This window comes from Aythya marila (assembly GCF_965140915.1).
Source record: "Aythya marila genome assembly, chromosome: 6".
Lineage (NCBI taxonomy): Eukaryota > Metazoa > Chordata > Aves > Anseriformes > Anatidae > Aythya > Aythya marila.
Window position 1 is genome coordinate 21,877,807 of NC_139047.1, and position 22,141 is coordinate 21,899,947.

The 22,141-nt window shown below is 35.5% G+C and overlaps 1 protein-coding gene across 5 annotated transcripts in view; it reads left to right on the top strand.

The window, feature by feature from the left end:
* The window catches only part of KCNH7 (potassium voltage-gated channel subfamily H member 7), a 220,385-nt gene that overhangs the window by 190,516 nt on the left and 7,728 nt on the right, over positions 1-22,141 (top strand). For all 5 annotated transcript variants that reach the window (XM_082763780.1, XM_082763781.1, XM_082763782.1 and 2 more), the window contains 3 exons: positions 2,581-2,786; positions 5,458-5,557; positions 18,289-18,552. In XM_082763780.1, the coding sequence (XP_082619906.1) occupies positions 2,581-2,786; positions 5,458-5,557; positions 18,289-18,552 (570 nt within the window). The remainder of the gene's footprint in view (positions 1-2,580; positions 2,787-5,457; positions 5,558-18,288; positions 18,553-22,141) is intronic.

Sequence of the window (22,141 nt, forward strand, 5' to 3'; positions counted from 1 at the left end):
AAGCAAAATGTGGACTGATAGCAGTATGTTGCTATTAATTCACTTGTGACTGTTTTTCTGCTAGTGCTTTTGCAGAGTGGATACCTGAACAGAAATACAAAGGCCTGCCTGCAGCAATCCTTCCCTATGTTTAGATAGAGTTATCAAGAGAATTTGTCATCTTATGCTATTGCATTTCATCAGCTGGGCCAGCTTTAGGCACAAGCAAATTAGGGACCATGCAAGTATAACACTGAGATTTTTACTCACTTGTCTTCCCCAGATTCTGAACAGCGTGATTCACTGAGGACTTCCTCTCTTACATCAAATACATGTACATTTCTATAGCTCTCACAATGAAGAAAAACTGACAAGTTTACAAACTCATGAATTTCTTACTGGACCAAAGATGCAGACTGAGTTTTGTGTGTTATACACATCAGATCCTTGTGCTCCTCTCACCCTGCAGCAGAACACCAGCAGTGCAATGCCACTGCATCTCTTCCACTCCAAGGTTCCTCACACCAGGGTCTGCAGGCCAGTGGTCTGCTCCCCCAGGTAATGGGAGTCCAGAGTGGAAGAGACAGTCATGCACAACTGCAGCCAAAAAGAGCTGCGCTATAGTCCCACATCAGTTACATGGCCCATGAGGCAAAAGCCTGCCTGATAGCTGGCTCTAGTCAATGAGATTGTGGTATTCTGAAGAACCTGTTTTTATAAAAAAAATAAGTGTCCCGCAACACAATCTCACCAAAACCTAACAAAGGTTCTCAATACTTAGCCAAACATTTTTAGTTATTTCCTCATCTAAGGACATAAAAACCTCTCAATTCTTTATTCTCCAGGTTGAAAAACTTCAGTCCATAGCACAGTTGACATTTCCACCCTGAATAAGTACTCCAACTTCATCACAGAAGTCAGAGGTTCTGAAAAACATTGGGTTTATCCATCAGTTTTCCTCAACTCCTCAGCATTATCTGATGCTGCTAAGGTCTTACCAGTACTGACCTGACAGCAGTAACTCTGTGCCAAGACTCTGTGTCCTTAGGAAAAATTATTTCTATTGGCCTCATAGAATCTACCACCTCTTTCAGCTTTGTAGACAAGATATTAAAATACTGTGATTGTGTCAATGTAGTCATATTACAGAGAAGGTATTATATGTCTTGGATAGGGACCTCTCCATTTGTAAATATTAAGACCAGAAGGACTATTAGGTTGTGTTGGCTAACTTCTGCTACATCATAAACTCCTTTTACATTTCATATCTTTAACTATCTTTTGTGTCTAATGAGCTGTTTGATGAAAGCATGATGTTGAGAAAAGAAATGAATTTTGATCTGAAGAAATAATAAGATGAAAAAGCAATCATTTTTCTTTGCAGTTTATTTCCAGAGTGAATCATTTTATTGTTAAAAATACATGCTTTATTTCCAATAGAAAATTGTCTTGCTTCAATTTCTTTCCATTGGTTCTTGCTTTGCATTCCTCATTATATTCTAGACTCATTTACTACTGAGTAATTTTTCCTCTCCATAAGGATATATGCAATATAATCGTTACCTCTTTAATCTTCCTGTTGAGAAACTAAATAGACCATGCTCTTTAAGAGCAACTCTACCTTTTAATTATTTTTTGAATCTCTTAGCTCTTGCTCACCTTGCTCACCCAGTTCTCAGTGCCCTTAAAAAAAAGAGAGAAACAAGAGCTACTTGCAGTAATCCAATATCCAGTATAAAAAAACACAGATGTTTATCAGAGAAGCAAAATCACCTGCACCCTTTCTCAGCAGCCTACTATTGCTCAGTTGCTAAATTGCTATGACCGGTATTCTTTTCCGTAAGTGCTTTCCTAGATACACAACCTCACCTCCATTTTGCAGGTATGCCCTGCAAACCTTAATTTAAAGCATATTTTGAACTAGTCTGTGATTGCTTTGCATTTATGACAATTAGCTGAAGATTTGGGGAAAACAAGCAACTAAATAGAGATGACAATTTCAGCAAACAGGTAGTGCAAATGTGTCAACATTGATGGAAGAATTGTAATAGTACCAAAACAGAAGCAGCTATATTTAAAGACCTTCTTGAAAATAGCTTCTGCATTTTGGAAGCTTTGCATTCCCTCTAAATATATATATATAAGAACTAGTAAATTTCTACTAAAATATATTTCTAATAAAGTCTGTTTCTTCATGTACATTTAACAAAATGAGATTCTAGGCCAGACAGGTCCTGGACTCTACTGAAAGTCAGAAATTATAAACTTTGTCATCATATGATTTAAATACATTAAGTTTTTCTTAGGAAGAACAAAGGAAGCTTCTTTAATCCTTCTATTTTGACAGAACTGAAGGAAAACTGTGATGAAACTAGATTTTCCTTTCACTTAGTCCATTTATATGCCTGCATAATTTCATTGAGTTTACTTTTACTATTGAATACTTTTGATTTAAACCAACATACATGCAATGGTACTGAGATTGTATCACTTCATGTAAAATTAAGTATTCTACACTGTTATCAAAAAGAAATACATCATCCAATTTAATGGGTTATTCATGTTTAAAATAATCCTCTATATCTGATTTTCTTTCTGCAGGAAAAAATGATATTTTTGGAGAGATGGTACATCTTTATGCAAAACCAGGAAAGTCAAATGCAGATGTGAGAGCTTTAACATACTGTGACTTGCATAAGATACAGCGAGAAGATCTACTAGAAGTTTTGGATATGTACCCTGAATTCTCTGATCTCTTCCTCACCAACCTAGAACTGACTTTTAATTTGAGAGATGAAACTGCAAAGGTACATAAAATAAGTTTTTTGTTTGTTTGTTTTGTTTTGTTTTGTTTTTCTTAGTATTGGGCAGAATCTATGCCACAGTAACAAAACTTGAAAATAGCAACTGAAAAACTGAGTTTAGCAAAACCAAAAGCTAAAAGCCTGAGGCTAAATCCTATTTTTAAAAAAACACGCTCACCTGATTGCTCCTACTGAAGTCAGTAATACTCAGAAGAAGTCAATGAAATGATCCAGATGATGTTAATCTAACAGGATTTGATTCTATATTTAAATAGTATTAAAATTTTAGCCAGGGGGATTTTGGATTTTTTGTTAAAGCCATGGAAAGTATGTTTTTCCAGTGAACATGACTATAGCCTGGGTCACTACAAGGGGGACTTTTGACACTAAATATAATTGTATCACCATGAAATAAATATAAATCAGATTATCCAGATTCATTCTGTGCCTAATAATACAAAAAAATTAACTGCCTTTCAAACATGAATTGTTAATTCTCTTAACTTAAGTGCACCCTACTTCCTGGGAGACTAAAGGTGTACAAGGGACTTTTTAAAATTTCATTCACTCCAGATTTACAGGGGTTTCTTGGTCTCTTTTTCCTACAGTGACTCTCCTAAGTGTTCCCTCATACCATGATGAGGGGGTTAGGCTGGGAAATTGGGAAAATAGGAGGAAGTTTGAGCAGAAAAGAGGAGAGGCTTCTGGGGCTCTAGAAAGTTTTCCCCAGAAAGCTGTAGGGTACACTAGCACTGACCACCAAATATGGACTAAACTGCCCACAGAATGGCCAGCTTACATTTCATTATTTATGAGACACTGCCATTTAGTGTTTTGTTTGTTTGTTTGTTTGTTTTTACCATACTTTAAAGGAGAAACAGGAATTCAGTGAGAAGCAGCTAGCAGAATTTGGCCTCAAAGGCTGTCTGAAAATCACAGAGACAAAGAATTCCAAGTTTTCAATTAGAAATGACAGGAACTTCTTTGCTAATCACATGTTGATCTTTAGTTTAAAATTTTTAAATAAAAATAACTTCCAAAAAGAAATGTCATTTCTTTTCTTTTTATGCTGAGCCTTTTTTTTTTTTTCCATAAAAGATTGTTCTGAAAATCTGAAAAAAATACCAATCCTATTCTTTATTTTGAAATGTATCATTTTGTGTTTATTGAAAAGGTCATCATTATTAATTACATGTGAAATACAATACAATGAACTTACAGTCTAGTGATAAATTTAAGTTAACTGAAGGTCCACATATTTGAAAGGTTTCTTGAAGATAAATTCACATTAATGACTTTGGTCTTCTTAGCAATTATTTCCTGCAATTACTTTGCCATCAATGTTTTATCATTTTTTCTTTAGATCTGAGCAAATTGAAACAAATCACATTGCGTTGTGATGTAGAAGAGACAAAGAAAGTTCTTGCTGGTCACATCTCTTAGAAATTTTTCAGATATTATTTCTTACTGCTGTACTAGCCACTAAGAAAAAAATCACTAGATTTCACAGAGACAGGAAGGACATGTTCATCCATGCCTCTGAGCCTGCAGAGTAACAGTTTTCTCTAGCAATTCCACTTGCATCCCACTGTCACAATCCAGAAAATCATCCCCAAAAGAAGTAATGAACACATTCTGATCTTCAAAACATCACTCATATCCAGATTTGTTATCTGAATAATAGGTGCTTCTGCCTAAGCTTCTGCTTCTGTCCTCTTATTTATATAAAGTGCCTTTTTCCTTCTGCAGTTATTCTACCAGTGAGACACCACTTAGACACCTTACCGACCAGGTTTACAATGAAAGGAATAGAGAAAGATGCAAACACTTACCAAACCTTTCCCTCTGCCTTTCTCCCACATGCAAATCTGTTTTCCTGAGTGGTACACTCAAGTACGGTACAAACATCAGTAATACAGGGAAGGGAAGTAGATTAAGTGAATTCCTTAGGTGCATACACAAAGAGTGTAACTGGTGTTTTATTAGCTTACTTGTAAATTCTGCAGTTATAATATAAGTAGAAAGAAGAATTAAATACACCTTGTATTTATAAAGGCAACAAAAAAACACATCCATCTTCTAATAAGATGTATAGAGAAAGATACCATTGTGTTCAGCTATGAAACACAATGAAATATGTCTCTTAATGAACTGAATTTGATAAAAAGGAAGGGAGGGTCAAAATAAGAATAATAATAATGAGGAATAAAGTGCCTGGTGCTTGTCAACCTTATATTTCCTGTTGTAAAATGTAACCTTTATAATTATTACCATATAATTAAAAATAAAACTAATTACAAATCAGTTAGCACATTACAACTTTATCAGAGAATGTATATAGTATTGCAAGGAGGTGTTTTGTTTTTTTTTTTTATTTAGTTTCTCTAAACTTACTTAAAACACAGGAAGCTGATAAAATGTGTCTCTACATGTGAATTTATCAAGATAATTTTGTTTCACCATCATGTGGCAACACTGCCAGTTATGCACTATCTGCAAAAACTTTTTAGCATTAGCATGGACCAATACCATTAGATAGGGATGGAGAGGTTGATGTAAACTGACTTGTGTAATATTGCCTTTCTTAAAGCATGAACAGTCAATCAGCTATTGAAAACCTGCTCTTTTTATGTGGAACTAATCTGTCATTATGTTTCATATTTCATTAATCAAGTCTGACCTTGTAATAAGATCACAAACTACTAATGATACGGATGGAGAGAACTGCAAACTACGAAGACGGAAATTGTCCTTTCAAAGTGAAATAGAGAAAGGTAATTAACTTCATGTCTTACATTAGACAGTACTGCTTCATTATTCATTGGTATTTCACTTGGTAATGCTGGGTACAATAGGGTCCCATGTTGGCTGTTACTGTAGCAGGTCTTGAGAATCCAGCTGAGCAGCAGAAACATTCTGTGCATTGTCCCCTACATGATTATATATGACTAGATTATATCAGTTTCACCTTCCTATGACTTCACACCCATCAGTGCAGAGCTATTCAAACACAAAGCTACCTCACTGTCCTTGTGATAAACATATATGTGTGTGTATATATACACGTATATATGTATATCACCTCTTAAGCAATATCTATTTTCTGAGACGCCATGCTTTAAAATGTTTGGAAAAACTAGCCTACTGGATTATTTATTAGCAGTGTTGACTTTATATCCTCAGCAAAGGTAATAGCTTACCTTCAGCTTTGCTGAACTTGATGCTAGGTAGTGTTTCTCCCTGGAATTAAAATACTTGTTTTCAGGACACAGTAGATTCCCATAGTCAGATTTTGATTAATTTGGCAATGTGTAAATGGTTGTCTTGGAAACAGTTCAGGTTTTCTGTGCTTACATTCACCTTAGAGACTTTTTGGGAGTACTCCTAAATACCAGGAACTCTAGACAGTTGCTATGGTCAGACAGTAATTGTCATGAAGAAAGCTAAATTGATACTCACAAGATTTTCATTTTTATGACGGGAAAGCATAATTTCTTGAATAATTTTATAGTTTCAGGGTCCAATGATTTGTCTGACAAATTATTGTTTCTGGTATGCCTGTCTTTCATACTCCACAGTTAAACCCCATACATAAAACCAATTTTATCATTGCAGAGTAGTTGATAATAAATGGGAATACTTTAGAGGTACATAGCAGGTATAATGCTTTATGAAGGAAGACTTTAATCCAGAGCATGGCTACTCAGAACAATGACATTGCCATTCAATCAAAGAAGCTTCTTTAGGGCAGGAAGCCAAGACTGACAACAAATCTGTCAGGAAAATGTCCCCATGAAATATTCAATCTGCTCCTCACAAAGAATCTGTTGACAGAGGTGCTTTGCCTGAACAACCTTCACATTTCTTATGAGAAAACGTATGCTAACACCCAGATAAGATGGAAGTGATTTTCCATGCTGTGCCTGCTGCAGAATTACAAATAGGTTCCTCAGGTGTTAATGTGGTGCCAAGGCCCCAGGCTTTTATGGTTCTTGCACACTAGATTACGCTAAACAGCCTCTTGGAGACATTTATTTACATTACTTTTGAAAGAATATAATTTTACACAGTTTTGTCTTTGCAAATAAAATAAAGTTGCACCATTGAAAAAAAAAAAAAAAAAGGACAAAACTGGCAATAAGTGCTTTAGTCCTGGTAGTCATTGTATAGTACCTCGTAATTTTTGAGTTAGACAGAAGTGTGGTACATTGGTAGTCCACCTGAGTCCACATGAGAGTCTTTTGCCAAGGTGTGAGTATGCTTTTGGCCCACTGTTTTACTGGCCCTCTCTGGTCCCTGTTCAGATTCTCTGAAAGTTGCCAGAACTGAAGGAGGCATTAGACCTTCTATGTCACTTTTCTGTGTCCTATCCTACACTCTGTATGAGGTTGTGGAGTACTAGAGGTCACTACTGGAATGCAAAGTTCTATTTATTTCAACATTTACTACCAATAGAAGGGAGCTGCATCATATTTTGATCCAACATAGTTAGACTATAACTGGTAAATATTTGGGCATAATGCTGCAGATTGCCTTAGAAAAACTGGAGTAGAAAAGACTGAGCTCCTGAACTGGCAAATGCATTTCTGGTCACAGTATTCTTACAGATTAAAAATGCCTCACATGATGACTTTTAACAATCATATTTTGATTTTAGAACTGTAATTGAATAGACTACAAATTAAATGGACATCCAGCATTTCTCACTTTCAGATTTTGATATTTTACATATCACCAAATTCTTATTTATTTGTAATTATTATGGGGGAGAATGTTGCTCATGAAAATTGACTTCTTGATGACATTTTTAATTTCAGTTGTTGACCCCCTAACATATCACACAGTTGGGGAATGTATTGTTTTCATCTTTAGTATGATCATCAGTGATTTTCTCCCTTTTGGAGTGCTAAAAATGGGATTGTGTTATCTCAGCCTTTAGTTCATGCTAGCCTGATTTGGACCTTGTTGCCATGACAACTCTTCCTGCAGGAGTTTTATCAGGGGTTAAAGAAAATCAACACAGCTCATGCATCTGCAGTTAGTACCACTACTTTTCCAATTCCAAGTAAGACCTCAGTCCACCTGTACATGTTTCCATCATTTCTTACTTGTGTCAACAAAAATTGATATTAGCTCTATCATTAAGCTCTATTATAATATGCTTTTATAGGGTTTGTATGGTATAAGGCCACTTGAGGATGTAGCTTGTTCTCTGGTTTCCAGAAACAACTGCAATACCACAAGAGGTCCCTTGCAAAAATTAACACATACGCTACAAAGCAGCTTATTCTTGCTCTCACCTAAAATAAATTCATTTCAGGACTTTCAGGATAATGGATGATATTCCTTGCACAGGTGCAGGTGCAGCCTCAGCCAGTTGCCATAGATGCTTGACAGTCAGCCAAGAAATTCTCTCCATGACTGCTTGAAATAAGCAGTATTTCTGCCTGGCAGCTCCCACCAAAGCTTTCAGATTGGTTGGCAAGTTAGTCTCCTGCTTAAAACTGAGGGGCAATGAACTGCTCTATCTACATTCAGATGCTTTGTTTAGCAGTGCAGAATACAGCCCTGTCTTGCCCATTACTCATTTTCCTCTAGTAGTTAAGTGGGAGATGGCTATTTTTGAGAACATTACATAGAGGCAAGAAGTTTCTTTAGCTCCCTTAGTTCTGACTGCAGATCTGATATTCCACGCTGAACAGGGCATCACTAGAGTTGGTTTCATCAATATGGAATCCAAACATACAGCTGAAAAAATGCAAAAGTATCAGTCAGAGTGCCACCCTAGCAAAGTAAGCTCACTGAGAGCTTGAAAACTTGAGGCTTTGAAAAGATTTTTCTGGAGTTCAAGCACTGATACTGATTAGTGCCTTGTTTAACTTTTTGTTAATGCTTGTTCTAAAAGCTTCACCTTCTTGGGACTGTCTCCTGTTATTCTCATGAAAAACTATTATTTGCATTTAACTTTAATTTATGAAACCCATAGCTGAAAACTATCAAAACCCTGGACCTATTCTCAGCACTCACACTTAATTCTTGTGAAGCCCTAGAAATAATCAGATAGGAAATCCTTTCCCAGGAGAAAACTGATTTGAGGCTAAAACTACACTAGTGATAAACTCAAATCACATCTGCCCTTTGTTCTGTTGACAGAGCATATAAATACTTTAACAGTAATATAAAACTGGCTAAATAAACCAGCATGGACATACTACCTAGGAATGTAATGTTGACCTGATTGAAATAAACCCTAACTCTGGATTTTTAGCTGTAATCCAAAGACAAGAACATCATCTCAGAGACTCTAGCTGAGACAATTATATGGTCTCCAGTTGAGTTATATTGTTATATTAGGAACCAGAGATTCAGGTAGCTAACAATACTTAATCTTGAATTTTCTTGCCAGCTGGCTCAGGGAACTCGTAACAAGGAATTTTTATTTCCATGGATGTGATTTTAAAAGCTCACAAAAGAACGTTCTTATGAAATCTTATGCACTTGCCCATGTTGACACAATCTGTAGTAATTGGATATAAAATGCATTCTGCAATGTTTCACTTTATTCATTTTCAAACGTTTCATTTTATTTTCATTGTTAACTCCCATTTTCATCCCCTCCTCCCAGTTTAGACATTTAAATGTTTACTTTACGAATAGATGACTCAGCCAAGCACTATGCTCTGTGTCCCCAGCAAGAAAGTAGGGTAAGAATCTGGACAAAAATGGAAGCTCTTACTTAACTGTGTTAAACTATTAGCATTTTGCTAATGAAGTCCACTTGGGCTTAATTAGAAAAGAGTTTCTAATATTCAGCCAGAGTGTCAGGTGGTTAAATGAGCAGGGAGCAACTAATATCTAGGCAAGCAGCATATGGCTTGGAACAAGATTTCATGTCCCTAAAATCTTACCTTCAGCACAAACCCCCTAACAAAAAGTGTATGGTCATCAGAGAGCTCATCACTGCAGTTTTCCATCTGCTCCTGTTATAGTTATTGTTATTGCTGTTACCACCGTGCCTAGGAGCCACCTCAGGGAGCTTCTACAAGAGTCTTGTTTCCTCCCAGAGAGGCTGTTTCTAGAGGCCAAATCTGATCAAAATGTCGTATGCAGTCATACATACCAGTAGCCATCCTTTGAAAAAAAAAAAAAAAGGTAATAGTCCTATACTGAAAGCTGTGTACCTTGTAGAAGAGAAGAGGATTCTAAATTTGACAGAACTTTGGCCTTTGCCCTGAATTCATTTTCAGACATGTGTTTGTACACCTTTGTTTCTGATTTTCAAAGTTGATCATTATTTCCTGAAGTATAAATCAAAAATTGTCCTTATGTTATTATCTAAATACCATTAAAGTTGATACAACAACACAGGAAGGAAATTCAGACACAGCACTGTCACTCCATTCCTAATTTATCTTGTAATAGAAATGGCACAAAATAATAAATTAACTTCAAAATTCTTGGCTTTTTAAATGTGTTTCTTATTCAGTTATTCAAAACTACCTTCCTTCTTATCTTAGCCCATTAAAAAAAATAAGGAACATAGATACTTATGGAATGGTTATCCAATCTTTAGTTCAGGATAGTGGGAGGTTTCAGTATTTTGTTTTGTTCCCTGTTTCTCATATCATCCAAACCTTTATAGCTTGGAGAAGATATATACATTAATGTACCGAACTCTCACAAGCAGCACCAAGACAGTCCGGCAACTCAAATAGCTCCAGTATACTTCAGTTCCTTTACTGTGACTATACAATCTACTGGAACCTTTCAGTAAAATTGCCAGGATTTGCTATAATGATAGAATGTCACTAGTTTGTATCTTTAGGTTCACCATTGAATACTTAAAAGTTCTTAAATTATGAATGAAACTGGAATTAAAGGGTTATTCTAACATTAAAAGTAGTCATAGAAAAATAAGAACTTTAGATCTTTTTACAACTGAGGGGAGAAAATGTTTAACTTTCCTAAGATACCACCAGTAGCCTACTTACTAGGAATAGGAATCTCCCTCCATCAATTCTAGATAGATACCATTTTTTTTCTTTAGTGTTGGTCAAAAACCACACAGAGATTTCACAATACATTTTGTAAATAGGGGTTTCCTAAAGATAGATATTTGAGAGGAACCATAATAAGTAGAAATGAGGAAGAAGGAGGAAAAACAAGTGTGTGCTAAAGATGTAAGACTGTAAAGAATGTGAAGAATGTAAGAATGTAAAGAATGTAAACTCTTCTAGAGTTTAGGTGGGAAAAGAAAGTGTATGGACACTGGAAGTGAGGTTAGGCAACGTGGGAGGACTACAGAGTTGCTGTTCACTATTGTATAGAGATAACCCATGCAAACAAAGCTCAATTAGAGTTGAAGCTGGCTGTTACTGTGGAGGACTATAAAAAGTGTGTGCTTTTTTTGTTAAATACGTTAACAGCAAAAGGAGGACTAGAGATAACACTGGATGAGGATGATCACCTCACAATTAGGGACAAAGCAGAGATGTTTAGTGCCTTCTTTCCCTCTGTATTTAACACCGATGAAGAGCCTTGGGATCTCTAGAGCCTTGATTTGGACTGTGAGTGTAGGAATTATAAACTCCTAGCCAACCCTGAATTTGTGCAGGATTTGCTGCTTCAGCTGGTTTTCAGCCCAGAGAAGAGACTGAAATAGGTCTCTTAAGGGGAGGCCTCGTGGTGGCCTGCAGCTCCCTCACAAGGGGAGCGGAGGGGCAGACGCTGAGCTCTGCTCTCTGGGGACAGTGACAGGACCTGAGTGAATGGCATGGAGCTGGGACAGGGGAGGGTCAGGCCGAGGGTTAGGGAAAGGTTCTGCACCCAGAGGTGGTTGGGCACTGGGACAGGCTCCCCAAGGCAGTGACCTGCTGGAGTTCAGGGAGCATTTGGACAACTCTCAGACATATAGTTTGATTTTTGGGTCTTGTGTGGAATCAGGAGTTGGACTCAGTGATCCCTGTGGGTCCCTTCCATTTCAGAATATTCTGTGATTCTATGATTGCTTTACCTCAGGTTTCAGGAGCCATTGTACGTCTCTGGAATTGTTTTAGATTTCAGGGTCTGGCAGGTCTACAGACATCCACTGTACCTAGGTGAAGAGCAAGGACTTATAGATACACAAATCTATGTTCCTGGTGGAACTTCAGATAAATTCTTTCTGCCAGCTGAAGAAATACCTTAAGGAATGTGTGTGCGCCTTTAAAAACTCCTGTCTCTGCCACATTCTGAAAATGGCCAAGCCTTGATATAACTGTATCTGTTTTGAAAGTTTATTTTTGAACTAAAAAATCTCTGACGGGCAGAATCTATTTTCACTTATTCTTTGCTTCACCTAAGGTTTTTGGGAAATTATGGTGCAGAAGGGTGTAACTGTATATGATGGTGACAGAAGGAAAACAGTGGTAAAATAGCTAGTCCTCATCTGATCATGAAAATTTGGAACTGTTGCTAAATTAAATTATTAATGAATATGTGATGCCTTCACGGTTCATTACATTGCTCTTTTTTATTTCTGAAATTTAGAATCTTGTGGTCTTCAAATGTGAAGCAATATCTTTGCCACTAAATAGGCAGCATGGTTTATTACTTGTTTAATTATAACTAAAAAGCTGCAAATGTAACTTTCCACTTATAAAAGTGAATTCAAATGCAAGTAAGCATCATATTAGAATACTATGCAATTATTTACATTAGCAAAAGCAGATAAAGTGTCTGTGAAAGGCAGCCTTTATATTAATTCTCTCACAGTACTAAGCATTATTATGTTGTTATATGTAATATATAAATAAGTTTCCAGAGATTTTCTATACAAAGTACACTACAGATTTTAAGTTTGTTTTCAAAGTTTTAGGGACAGATAATTTTCCTGACCATACCCAACTTCTATTTTTTCAGCTGAGACTATTTGGGCAATATTTAGATCTGAATTTTTAGGCTTTTCAATACATGTTTTGTACAGTGCTCAAACTACTTTTCTTCTCTCATGCACATCAAATCTGTGGTTTTAGCATTCAGCATTCATGCACATAAACCCATCCAAAAAAGTAATTTTCTAATGCAAATAATTATACATTCAGGTAACTTGAACAGTGCTATAATCAATGATGAGCACGGAGGAGCAGTAAAGATTTCTAGAGATACTATTTTTAAGCATTCTGACTACTTCAAGTTTTAGTTAGGAAGACTTTATGATTAAAATTCCCTTAAAAGTTTTTGCTTTTTGTCCTTAGGGATGTTTGGCACATTGGCAATGGGCAGATGTTGGAGCAAGCTATGTTTTCTGCAAATACTCAAAAATGTTTATGAGGGCATCAGTTCTCAGTTTCTCTGATCACCAGACATGACCTGAGATGTTCATGACAGCAATAGAAGACTCTGTCCTGACAACGGACAAATTTCTCATCAGCTGACAAATGGTAGAGTGGTTTATTCAAGTTGTTCATCTGGAATTGACTTTCATATAACCTTTCCTAGGACATGGTCCTTGTCAGGACACGAGTTGGTGGCTGGTTTTGACATAGACATGGGTGTCACGATATGCAGTGTCAGGACTCTGACTCTGAATGTAGGTCCAGTCAGTTCTGAGAAGCAGACTGCTCAAGCAGTCAAGATTTGTAAACACCTTAGGTTTGTTTAAGGGGATTCATGGTAAGTTATAGTACTTTTTGAAAGTTGAAAGGGATTAAATCTATAGACAAGGCCAAAACTGGTTTTCAGATAAAGTTTTTACTAGCAAATCTGGAGTAGTTCTCATTTGAAATGTTGCATGCAAAACGAAGCCTAGAATTTTATCTATGCTTGTCATGCATTTGTAAAGCTTGTGGGCATCACATCCTTCTCCCATTGGAAAAAAAAATCCACTAACATTCTTTTACTGTTTCCCAAAGTAATGTTTGCAATTCAATACATTTTTTTCTCTGAAGATTTTAAATTCACTAAAATTAAACAATAAAGATTTAATGGAACTCAAGGATTAAATAACATTTTGAAGTATCTTATTGGAAGGCCCTGTACGAATGTAACATATAACTAAAAATGCTATGCGCAGATTGTGTTAAGAACCAATCTGAAATACCCAAGTCAAAGAAAGGATGGCAACATGAGCAATAGTGCCAGGCATCTTGTCTGTGGATTTCATTGTTATAATACTGAATCTTAAAAGAATACAAATTAATCTTAATTGTTTATTTTGTTAGATATGTGAAAAAGATTTCAAAAATGTATACCTTTAGCACAGCAAAAGGAATGACCGGACACTGAGTCATTTTTAGTTTTCATGTACACAAGCAGTTTCCTCCTTTTTATATTCTTCTAATACCTAATCTATTAGAAGGTACACAGTCATATTTAGCAATGTACTTCATTCCAGTCATATTCAAATAAGTATGAAGTAAACAGCAAGAAAAATGAATTAAAAGCATTTTAATTAGCAGTTTAGTAATCATAAGATCCCTGTTTGGCGCTCTGTAGAGCACTGCATCCTGAATGCAGCTTGAGCAGACTTTTCTGTAATTGCTCTGCATTATGTATTAGTACTGCTCCACAGTACCATTAATTTTTTTTATTACATAAATATTACTTACCAACTATATTGTTATTACTCAGCAATTTATAAATTGCAAAAAGATGATAATTCCAGGAATTAGGATTACCATTTTCCTTGTCTGATTCTAGGCTGTTCCCCATCTACATCAAGCAATCATCTGCATTTCCTGACAGTATGATAGGCATGGTTTGAACATCAGTGTTCAAATTGTAGGTCAACAGCTTTTGATTTTTGGACATCTTTGAGATTTTGTTCAACTTTTCAACCTGTTTGTGGTGTTGTACTTAATACACTACCTGAAATGTTTGGTCACTGACTTTTCACTCCAAATATTTCCTGCCTTTGGTGCACGAGTGGGCACATACAGCATTTTTCTGCTCTCTGACAAGATAACTGACATTTTTTAATTAAAGAACAGACAACGAGCAGTCTTGCTCACTAGCAAATATTTTGTTCATACATAGGAAAAACAGATTGTCCAACACAGGAACATTTGTGAATATCACAAAGAAAGAGCTAGTAACAGTTGAAGCAAAATACTTGCTGGGAATCTGAAGATCTGAAGTCTTTTGTACAATCAACCATCTCTCCTTCAAAGTCACAGCATGCATTTCTTCTTACTTTTTTCTTATTTATTTCTTTCTTCAAGTAAGTCAAGGGACTTACTTGGTGTAACGTAAAAAGATACGGTAGGATTTTTCAAAAGGATAGGACAATGTCATGTCTGCTGAACAGATTTATAGTTATACAGATAATTTTAATGATAAGGATTGTGTGTCTGATGGTTTGGGATATAAATTGCTTTCTGCAGGGGTGAGGAAGTCATTCACCTCATTTCCTGTGCAAAATTGAATTTGTCAAGGCATATTATGGGGCTTTTTATTGGACGGCTGAAAAAAGGAGTTAAAATTTGCCTTCTTCTGAAACATTAGGCTACATAGCCAGCCTAATTAAGTATGACAAATTCCAGTTAATGAAATTACAGTAATATTAAACAATGCTGCTCCGCATGTAATAGATTACTGACACTTTCACCAATATCACTTGTAGCAGAGTAATATGTTAAGAGAAAGTCGTCTAAGTTCATGAAGACTGCAACTGTTTGAATAACATGAAACTTCAATACTACAGGCTGACCATAGCACATATATGAAATTTCTTTGATCGCTGGTAACCATCGAACTAAGCAAGGTTTTATGCCAATATTTCTATAAGTCTATGTCATAGCTGCATTTCATTGCCCTCATGACAACCCTGTTTCTTCCCCTCCTTTACTAGTACAAGCAGGACACAGACCTTCTAAAAATTACTGTGAAGGATTTGGAATTTCCAGGCAGCAAATGTCAGATGACATTGCCTGTAAATTTGGCAGGCACCCAAACCACATAACAGGCTAACGTGAGTCCCATAAAGAGTGCAAATGATGTTTGTGCATGTTCGGTAAAGCAGAAAGTTACAAAAGAATCAGCTTCAGCAGAATGTTTTTCCTAGTGATCAGAATTAGAGAGTGAAAATTGTCTTACTAGAAAAGGAAAGAGGAAGCACTAGTATGAGGGATTTTTTTTTTTTTTAAATTATCACATTTATTTATTTTTTTGGACACGAAAAAAAAAAAAGGAGAAGAGAATCCTTTTGAAACTTCATGTCTGTGTGACAGAAAATGAACTTATCCATACATGCATATAAACAGATACAAAACTCTTCTCTTCTGGAAAATTCATTCCAAACCAATGACTGGATTTCATTAGAAAATGAAGGAAAAAATAGAGAAATTCACACTCTGAATAAAGCACTGCCTAGACATTATTTGTAATATCTTTCCACTGAGCACTGCTAATTGGTTGATCTGAGGTGCTGAGCTTGCACCTTCATCAGGTCCTGAAGAGTCAAATGAAAAAAAGCAGTTTCTATTTTAATTCCTGTTCTAGTTGCAGAGTATAATGGGATTATTCTACAGGCAGAAGAATCTCTAGCATCAAATAAGAGTCTTTAAAAATGAAAGCAACTTTTGACTTTCTGAATATATCCAGATGGCTAGCAGATAAAGCAATGGCACTAAAATAAAAGATGCATATTTTGAAATAGATGATCTGGTTAAAAATTATTCCTTGATTTCAATGGGCAAGACCTTACATTCAACAGATCTTCAATGTCTTTCTAATGCCAGGGAGTTCATTATATCAGGACAGCATTTGGAAAAGAATATGCTCTGTTGTTCTGAAATAGATGCAGACTAAATGCAGGGACATCAATTGAATTACCCTGCTTTTACAGCAGTGTAATTGTTAGCAAAATCTGGCTTCTTGTTTCTAGATAGCATTTTAGTATTCCATGAGTATAACAGATAAGACAGTCTGCTATACTTCAGCTACTATACAATTTTTTTCATTAGAGTCTCAATGACCTCCCCTAAAAATGATTTGATTGATTTGTATTCCACAGGGTGCTCATTACAGCTACTGTTAGTGCACAGAATCCCATGAACATAAAAAATTACCCTAAAAATGGCAATTTCAAGCTTTCATTATAAGGTCTTTTTCACAGGTTGAAGTCAGTCAAGCAGTAAGTAATTAAGACAATTTACTGTAGCATGACTGTATGCATTTCACCATATATTCCCACAAGAAAAGCCATGGGAGACATCTACATTAGAATTTTCTTATTAAGCTTTCTTTTGTTTTTGTACTACTTTGGAGAAGGGAGATGCAGGGAACATGGGACAACTACACAGTCTGAACATTGCCCAAGTATTTTACACTGCCAGCTGCTTTGCTTTTGTGTTGATGCCTTAGCAGTATCAGAGTATCACCAGTATCACTTACAGCTGGTAATCCTGTTTACCAAAAGCCAAATAAAATTACTTCAGTCCAGGGTTGTGTTAATTGCTCCTGGAGACTCCAGAGGGTACGGTTACAGAGACCTGCCTTGGTATTGGTTTTATTTTGTTGACCATCACCTGCCCTCACTGCTCACAGATGTCTGGACTCCTGCAGAGTGGTCTGTACAGATATGGCATTCTCTTCATGTGCAATAAAGAGAATTAGATAATGCCACAGTTTCATTTCATTATAGTCACCAAACAAGTGACTCATATGGTCTCAAAAGAGAGAAGAAATCTAGAGAACATACTAAATGTTGCATTAACCACTACTGAGGTCTGTAAAGACTACACACATTCCAGAAATATGTTGATTTGTAATTAGCACAAAGCAGATGGGAAATCATGCTGTCTCCCCAGGAAGTTAATGCAAACTAGATACAGTATTTATACGTTGTTGAGACTACTCTGCTAAAATGTGTTTTAAATAAATAACAGAACTGGAATTATCTTGACATTTTAGTTAAAAATAGGTAAGACCAAATATTGAATTTGAAATTAGCTTCAAGTTTATGCTGAAAAGAGGTCGGCAGTTTTCTATATTCACAAATGATCATTCTTGCATTTAAATCCTATTTAATTTTTACAACATGTTTTGTAAAGGCTTTAAATCTATATTTTTATTTTCCACCTTTTAAAACTACTGAACCTGCTGTTCCCCACTCCAGACCTTGAATGTAATTAATGAAAGATTCATTCTGAATGTGATTGTTACTTTCCTACCATATATATCACAGCTTGTATACCTTACTCATATGATTGGATAATCAGAGAATTGCAATTCATTCAAAAGGAATTTGGGCTAATGTTAAAAGTTACTTTGAGATAATCATATGAAGACAGATACATGCAAATGTCTTCTGGGAATTTAAGAGAAATATAAATCTCCTCTGATACAGGAATATAAAAAAAAGTTTTAACGTAATTTATTCTAATAGGTGGTGAACTTTGTGACTGATATATGAATAATCTCCATCCTGTGACCAGAATAATCTAGAACAGTTTCACTAGCTTCATGAAACTGCATATTTAGTTTCATGAACTGCATATTATATACAATTATTTCTATCTAACAGATTATTTCAAAGAGAATGATCAGAATGATCCTGAACCCTCAGGGGACAACAACAGATATTATCAATCTATTAAGAAACACTTTGAGGAGAAAAAAAGTGGCTCGTCATCCTTTGTGTCCTCCATTGAAGATGAGCAAAAACCCCTGTTCACTGGAATAGCTGACTACCCATCTGTAACAGAGAAAACCACAGAGGTGGACTTTGAAGAAATGGTTCGTGCAACAGAAGAAATTCTTATCGACAAAAGAAGCAATTCTTGCAAAGGTAATATAATTGGTGCAATTTTCTAGAGTTTGAGTAGACGTCTTATTTGGCTTGATTATCAAAAATAATTTTCTTAATGGTTCTAATGCTTCTTTACATAATAGTTACTTTTGTGTTTTCCAAAAGATTAACATGAAAAACTATTTTAGATCAAAAATATTATTTCCCAAGAGGATTGCTATAGTTTGATACAATGGCTGTGGGACCAGATTACAGAACCTCCCAAAGGTTCATGTATTCATCTTGTAACTGACTTACCATAGAAAATAATTTTAAACAAAATCTTCAAAATTGTCAACTAGTACTAGACCTCACTAAGTGCTCATGAATGAAAACTACATTCAGAGCAGTAAAGAGTACTTCCAAAGGAGTTTGACGTTCTTGAGTTGGGTGACAGCACAAAATCCTACATAAGGGTTAAATAAATCTAGAGATGGTCATGCATGCACACCAAAAAAATAATTGTTTTCAGATAATTATTACCATTCTCCGCATTGACAATGCACAACCAAAATTCAGTGAAAGAAATTCATAATAGCCTGAAGGAATTCCATCCCATTTGGCTGTACATGTTGGTTCAAAAGAATGCTATCACATCACAGAACAAATCCTGACTTCCTTAAGTAAAATATAAGAACAAATAGTTGGCCATTTGTATATGACAAATGATCAAAAATTATTAAGCAATCTAAGTTAATTTTATATAAAATTACACCTAATATACTAAAATGCTAATTGTCTTAGTGATGTGAAGGGAAATTAATGAAAAGCTCCAGATTAATATACAGCTATAGTGTTATTGAAAGTTTGCTTGTGATTATTTCAGTCTGAAGGAAAGAATTACATATTTACCTCCCTTCTAAGTTTGTTTCCGTTTAAGGCAATTTAACCATTTAACTTTATTTAAGCAATTTAACCAATAAACTTTAAGCTTGTAAATTATAAAATTAAAGTATCCTAATGATTGAGCAGGCCAAACAGTATTTGTTTTTCTTTTTAAAGGTATGAATATGTGAAGCCTGTTCTTCACAAGTTAGGACTACAGGACTATATAAATGTGCACCTCATAAACTTGTTGCATACATACTGATATTTGAAAGCTTACCTTTTCTCAAACAGTAGCCAGAAACGTGTCCTTGTAGCTATAGCAATGTTTTCCAAGACAGCCTATTGCAGATTTTAATTGAGCTAAATTTAGCATGTATATAGGTTACATGTTTTGATTAAGACACATTTTGTACTTTAGCATTTCTGATAACATGTGTGGAAGCTTGTTACCCTTCTTGCAACCTTCATAAAATCTTCAATAAAACAAAACAAGGTCAGCTTTGATTGATGTATGTTTTAAACTGTTATTCCTACTCTTATAAGAGATTGGTTATATAGTACAATAAAAGTAGTTATAAATATAATAAAATTTTGAAATAAACACTAACTATATGTATGCATCTTTATAAGGCTACCATAGTATATGTAGATTAATATAAATGCACCTGTATATGATACATATTTACTGTAACTGATACATATTTAGTTATCTTTAGTTTTGTTTTAAGCTTTTGTTTTAAGCTTCATTCCTTACTGTTGATAAACAGAAAGACAACTAATAATAATTAGTTGATATCAGATAATGAGGACAAAAACTTCATAAACAACTTTTCATAATCCTGAAAACTATGATTAAAACATATGCCTCCTTTGAGGAGATCTGATAATTTTTCCATAGCTGCTCATCTAAATACTGCAGAAAGATGCTATTTCTATTCTCACTCAGTCATTATTTAGGCCATAAGATTGGTTCATTAACTGTTCAGATGAACCAAGTTACACATGTATTGATTTAGTTCTCAGTCTAGAATTCTTCAAGCCATAGAAGACCACAGCTGGTTATAGAGTTGTAACTGCTGTTCAGTTTTTCTGAGGATATGGGTGTATGTGGAAGTATCTGAAAATATGCTTAGAACAGTACGATTCTATATCCCACAAGAGATGTCAAGAGTCTTTCTTATAGGGTATGAACTAATTTTATAATTTGAGTGCCAAATCACTTGCTTTGTCACAAATTTAATGTTTAACAGTCTACAAATACATATTCTGAGACAAAAACTATCTGTGATTTCCCTGGGATAATCAAAAGCATTGGAAAATACGAGATTTTACTGAATGATTTACTGTGTAAAATAGCCGACAATTTGGTTTTGCAGGCCATTAAAAAGCAGTGAAATGTAAGGCCTATAATTTTACTTTCTAGTCCTGAAAATCTGTGACAATCTGAAAATCTACTTAAAAGTAATTCCACTGGATTTACAACATCCACAACCACAGTTGAAAAATTTACCCCTGAATTTGTTGTAGCTTGTTCCATTCACTTTGCTGAGAGCTTTCCAGCTTCCTTGGACACTGCAAATTGTGCCATGTGCGCCCACTAAATCCAAATTACATGCTTCTCTGACATTGTTTTCCTCTTTCTGTTGGCTTAAGTGGGCTGAGAACCTGAATAGGTTTCTGTGTAGCCAAGATGAAATCTCTTTCCCCTTCCTTCTGTTCAGTGCATAAAATCAGTTACAGGTCATGCCACATGAAATCCAAACACTCTCTACAGCTCCAGGAAACCTTCTACCACCTGCTAAACAAAGAGCAGATAATGCAGTAAGCACCTCTCTGATTAAAAAGAGGAGAAAGTCTCTTCCTCCTTTTGGAATCATGTAGTAAGAGCTCCCCTTCCTGACTAAATCTACTTGAAATACTGAATCTGAGCAGGAAATCTTTTCCTTTTCTTTTTTTTTTTTTTTCCCCTATTTCTTTACTTAGATAACACTGCTTAAAGATGTGTTTGAAAAGGATTAGCTAATAGCATTTAGACAAAACTCTCACATGTCACCCACACTGTTGTTTTTTTTTCTCTTTTCTTTGAAACATGTCTCTGGCTTCTATGGTTGCTTAGAAAAAAATCACGAGTGAGAAATGAATGTAACCTATGCAGAGTTATCAGCATGCAGTGCCAAAAGAAGTGTTAGGAGAAGCTCTGAGCAAACCATTAAGGGACTACTGAGACGTGTGGGATTCACATCCAACTGCTCATACGACTGAAGCTACTGCCTTATAAGCAGTCAAGGTTCTTCTCTAGCTGTACATTGAAGCACCAGTCCGAGCCCAATAAGAACTTTAAATGTATTCTATATCTTCACATGGTTAAATAATTACAAATATGAACCTAACGGGAGTTGTACTGGACAAGTATTAAAGTTTCAACAGCCTTTTTTTTCCAGAGCAGAGGAGAATCTGAGTGGTACTAAGCAATTTTTGACTGTTTATGTGACAACAGATTGAATCAAAGTAACAAAGACAGAGGATGGGAAGTAGTATATGTAGAGAAAGCACTGTTCGTCCTAAATAAACCCCACCTGTAGGGTCTGCAAAGCTCACAGCAAGATCTTCATTCTATATCAAATAAGGGTATGTACAACTAATATATCCCACAATAAATAATTTTTTTAACATTTCACCAGTTTGGTGAGCAGGAAAAAAAGCCTGAAACTGGGAATGTAAACTAATTAATAAATGCACAGAGATGTAAATTAAGCAAAGA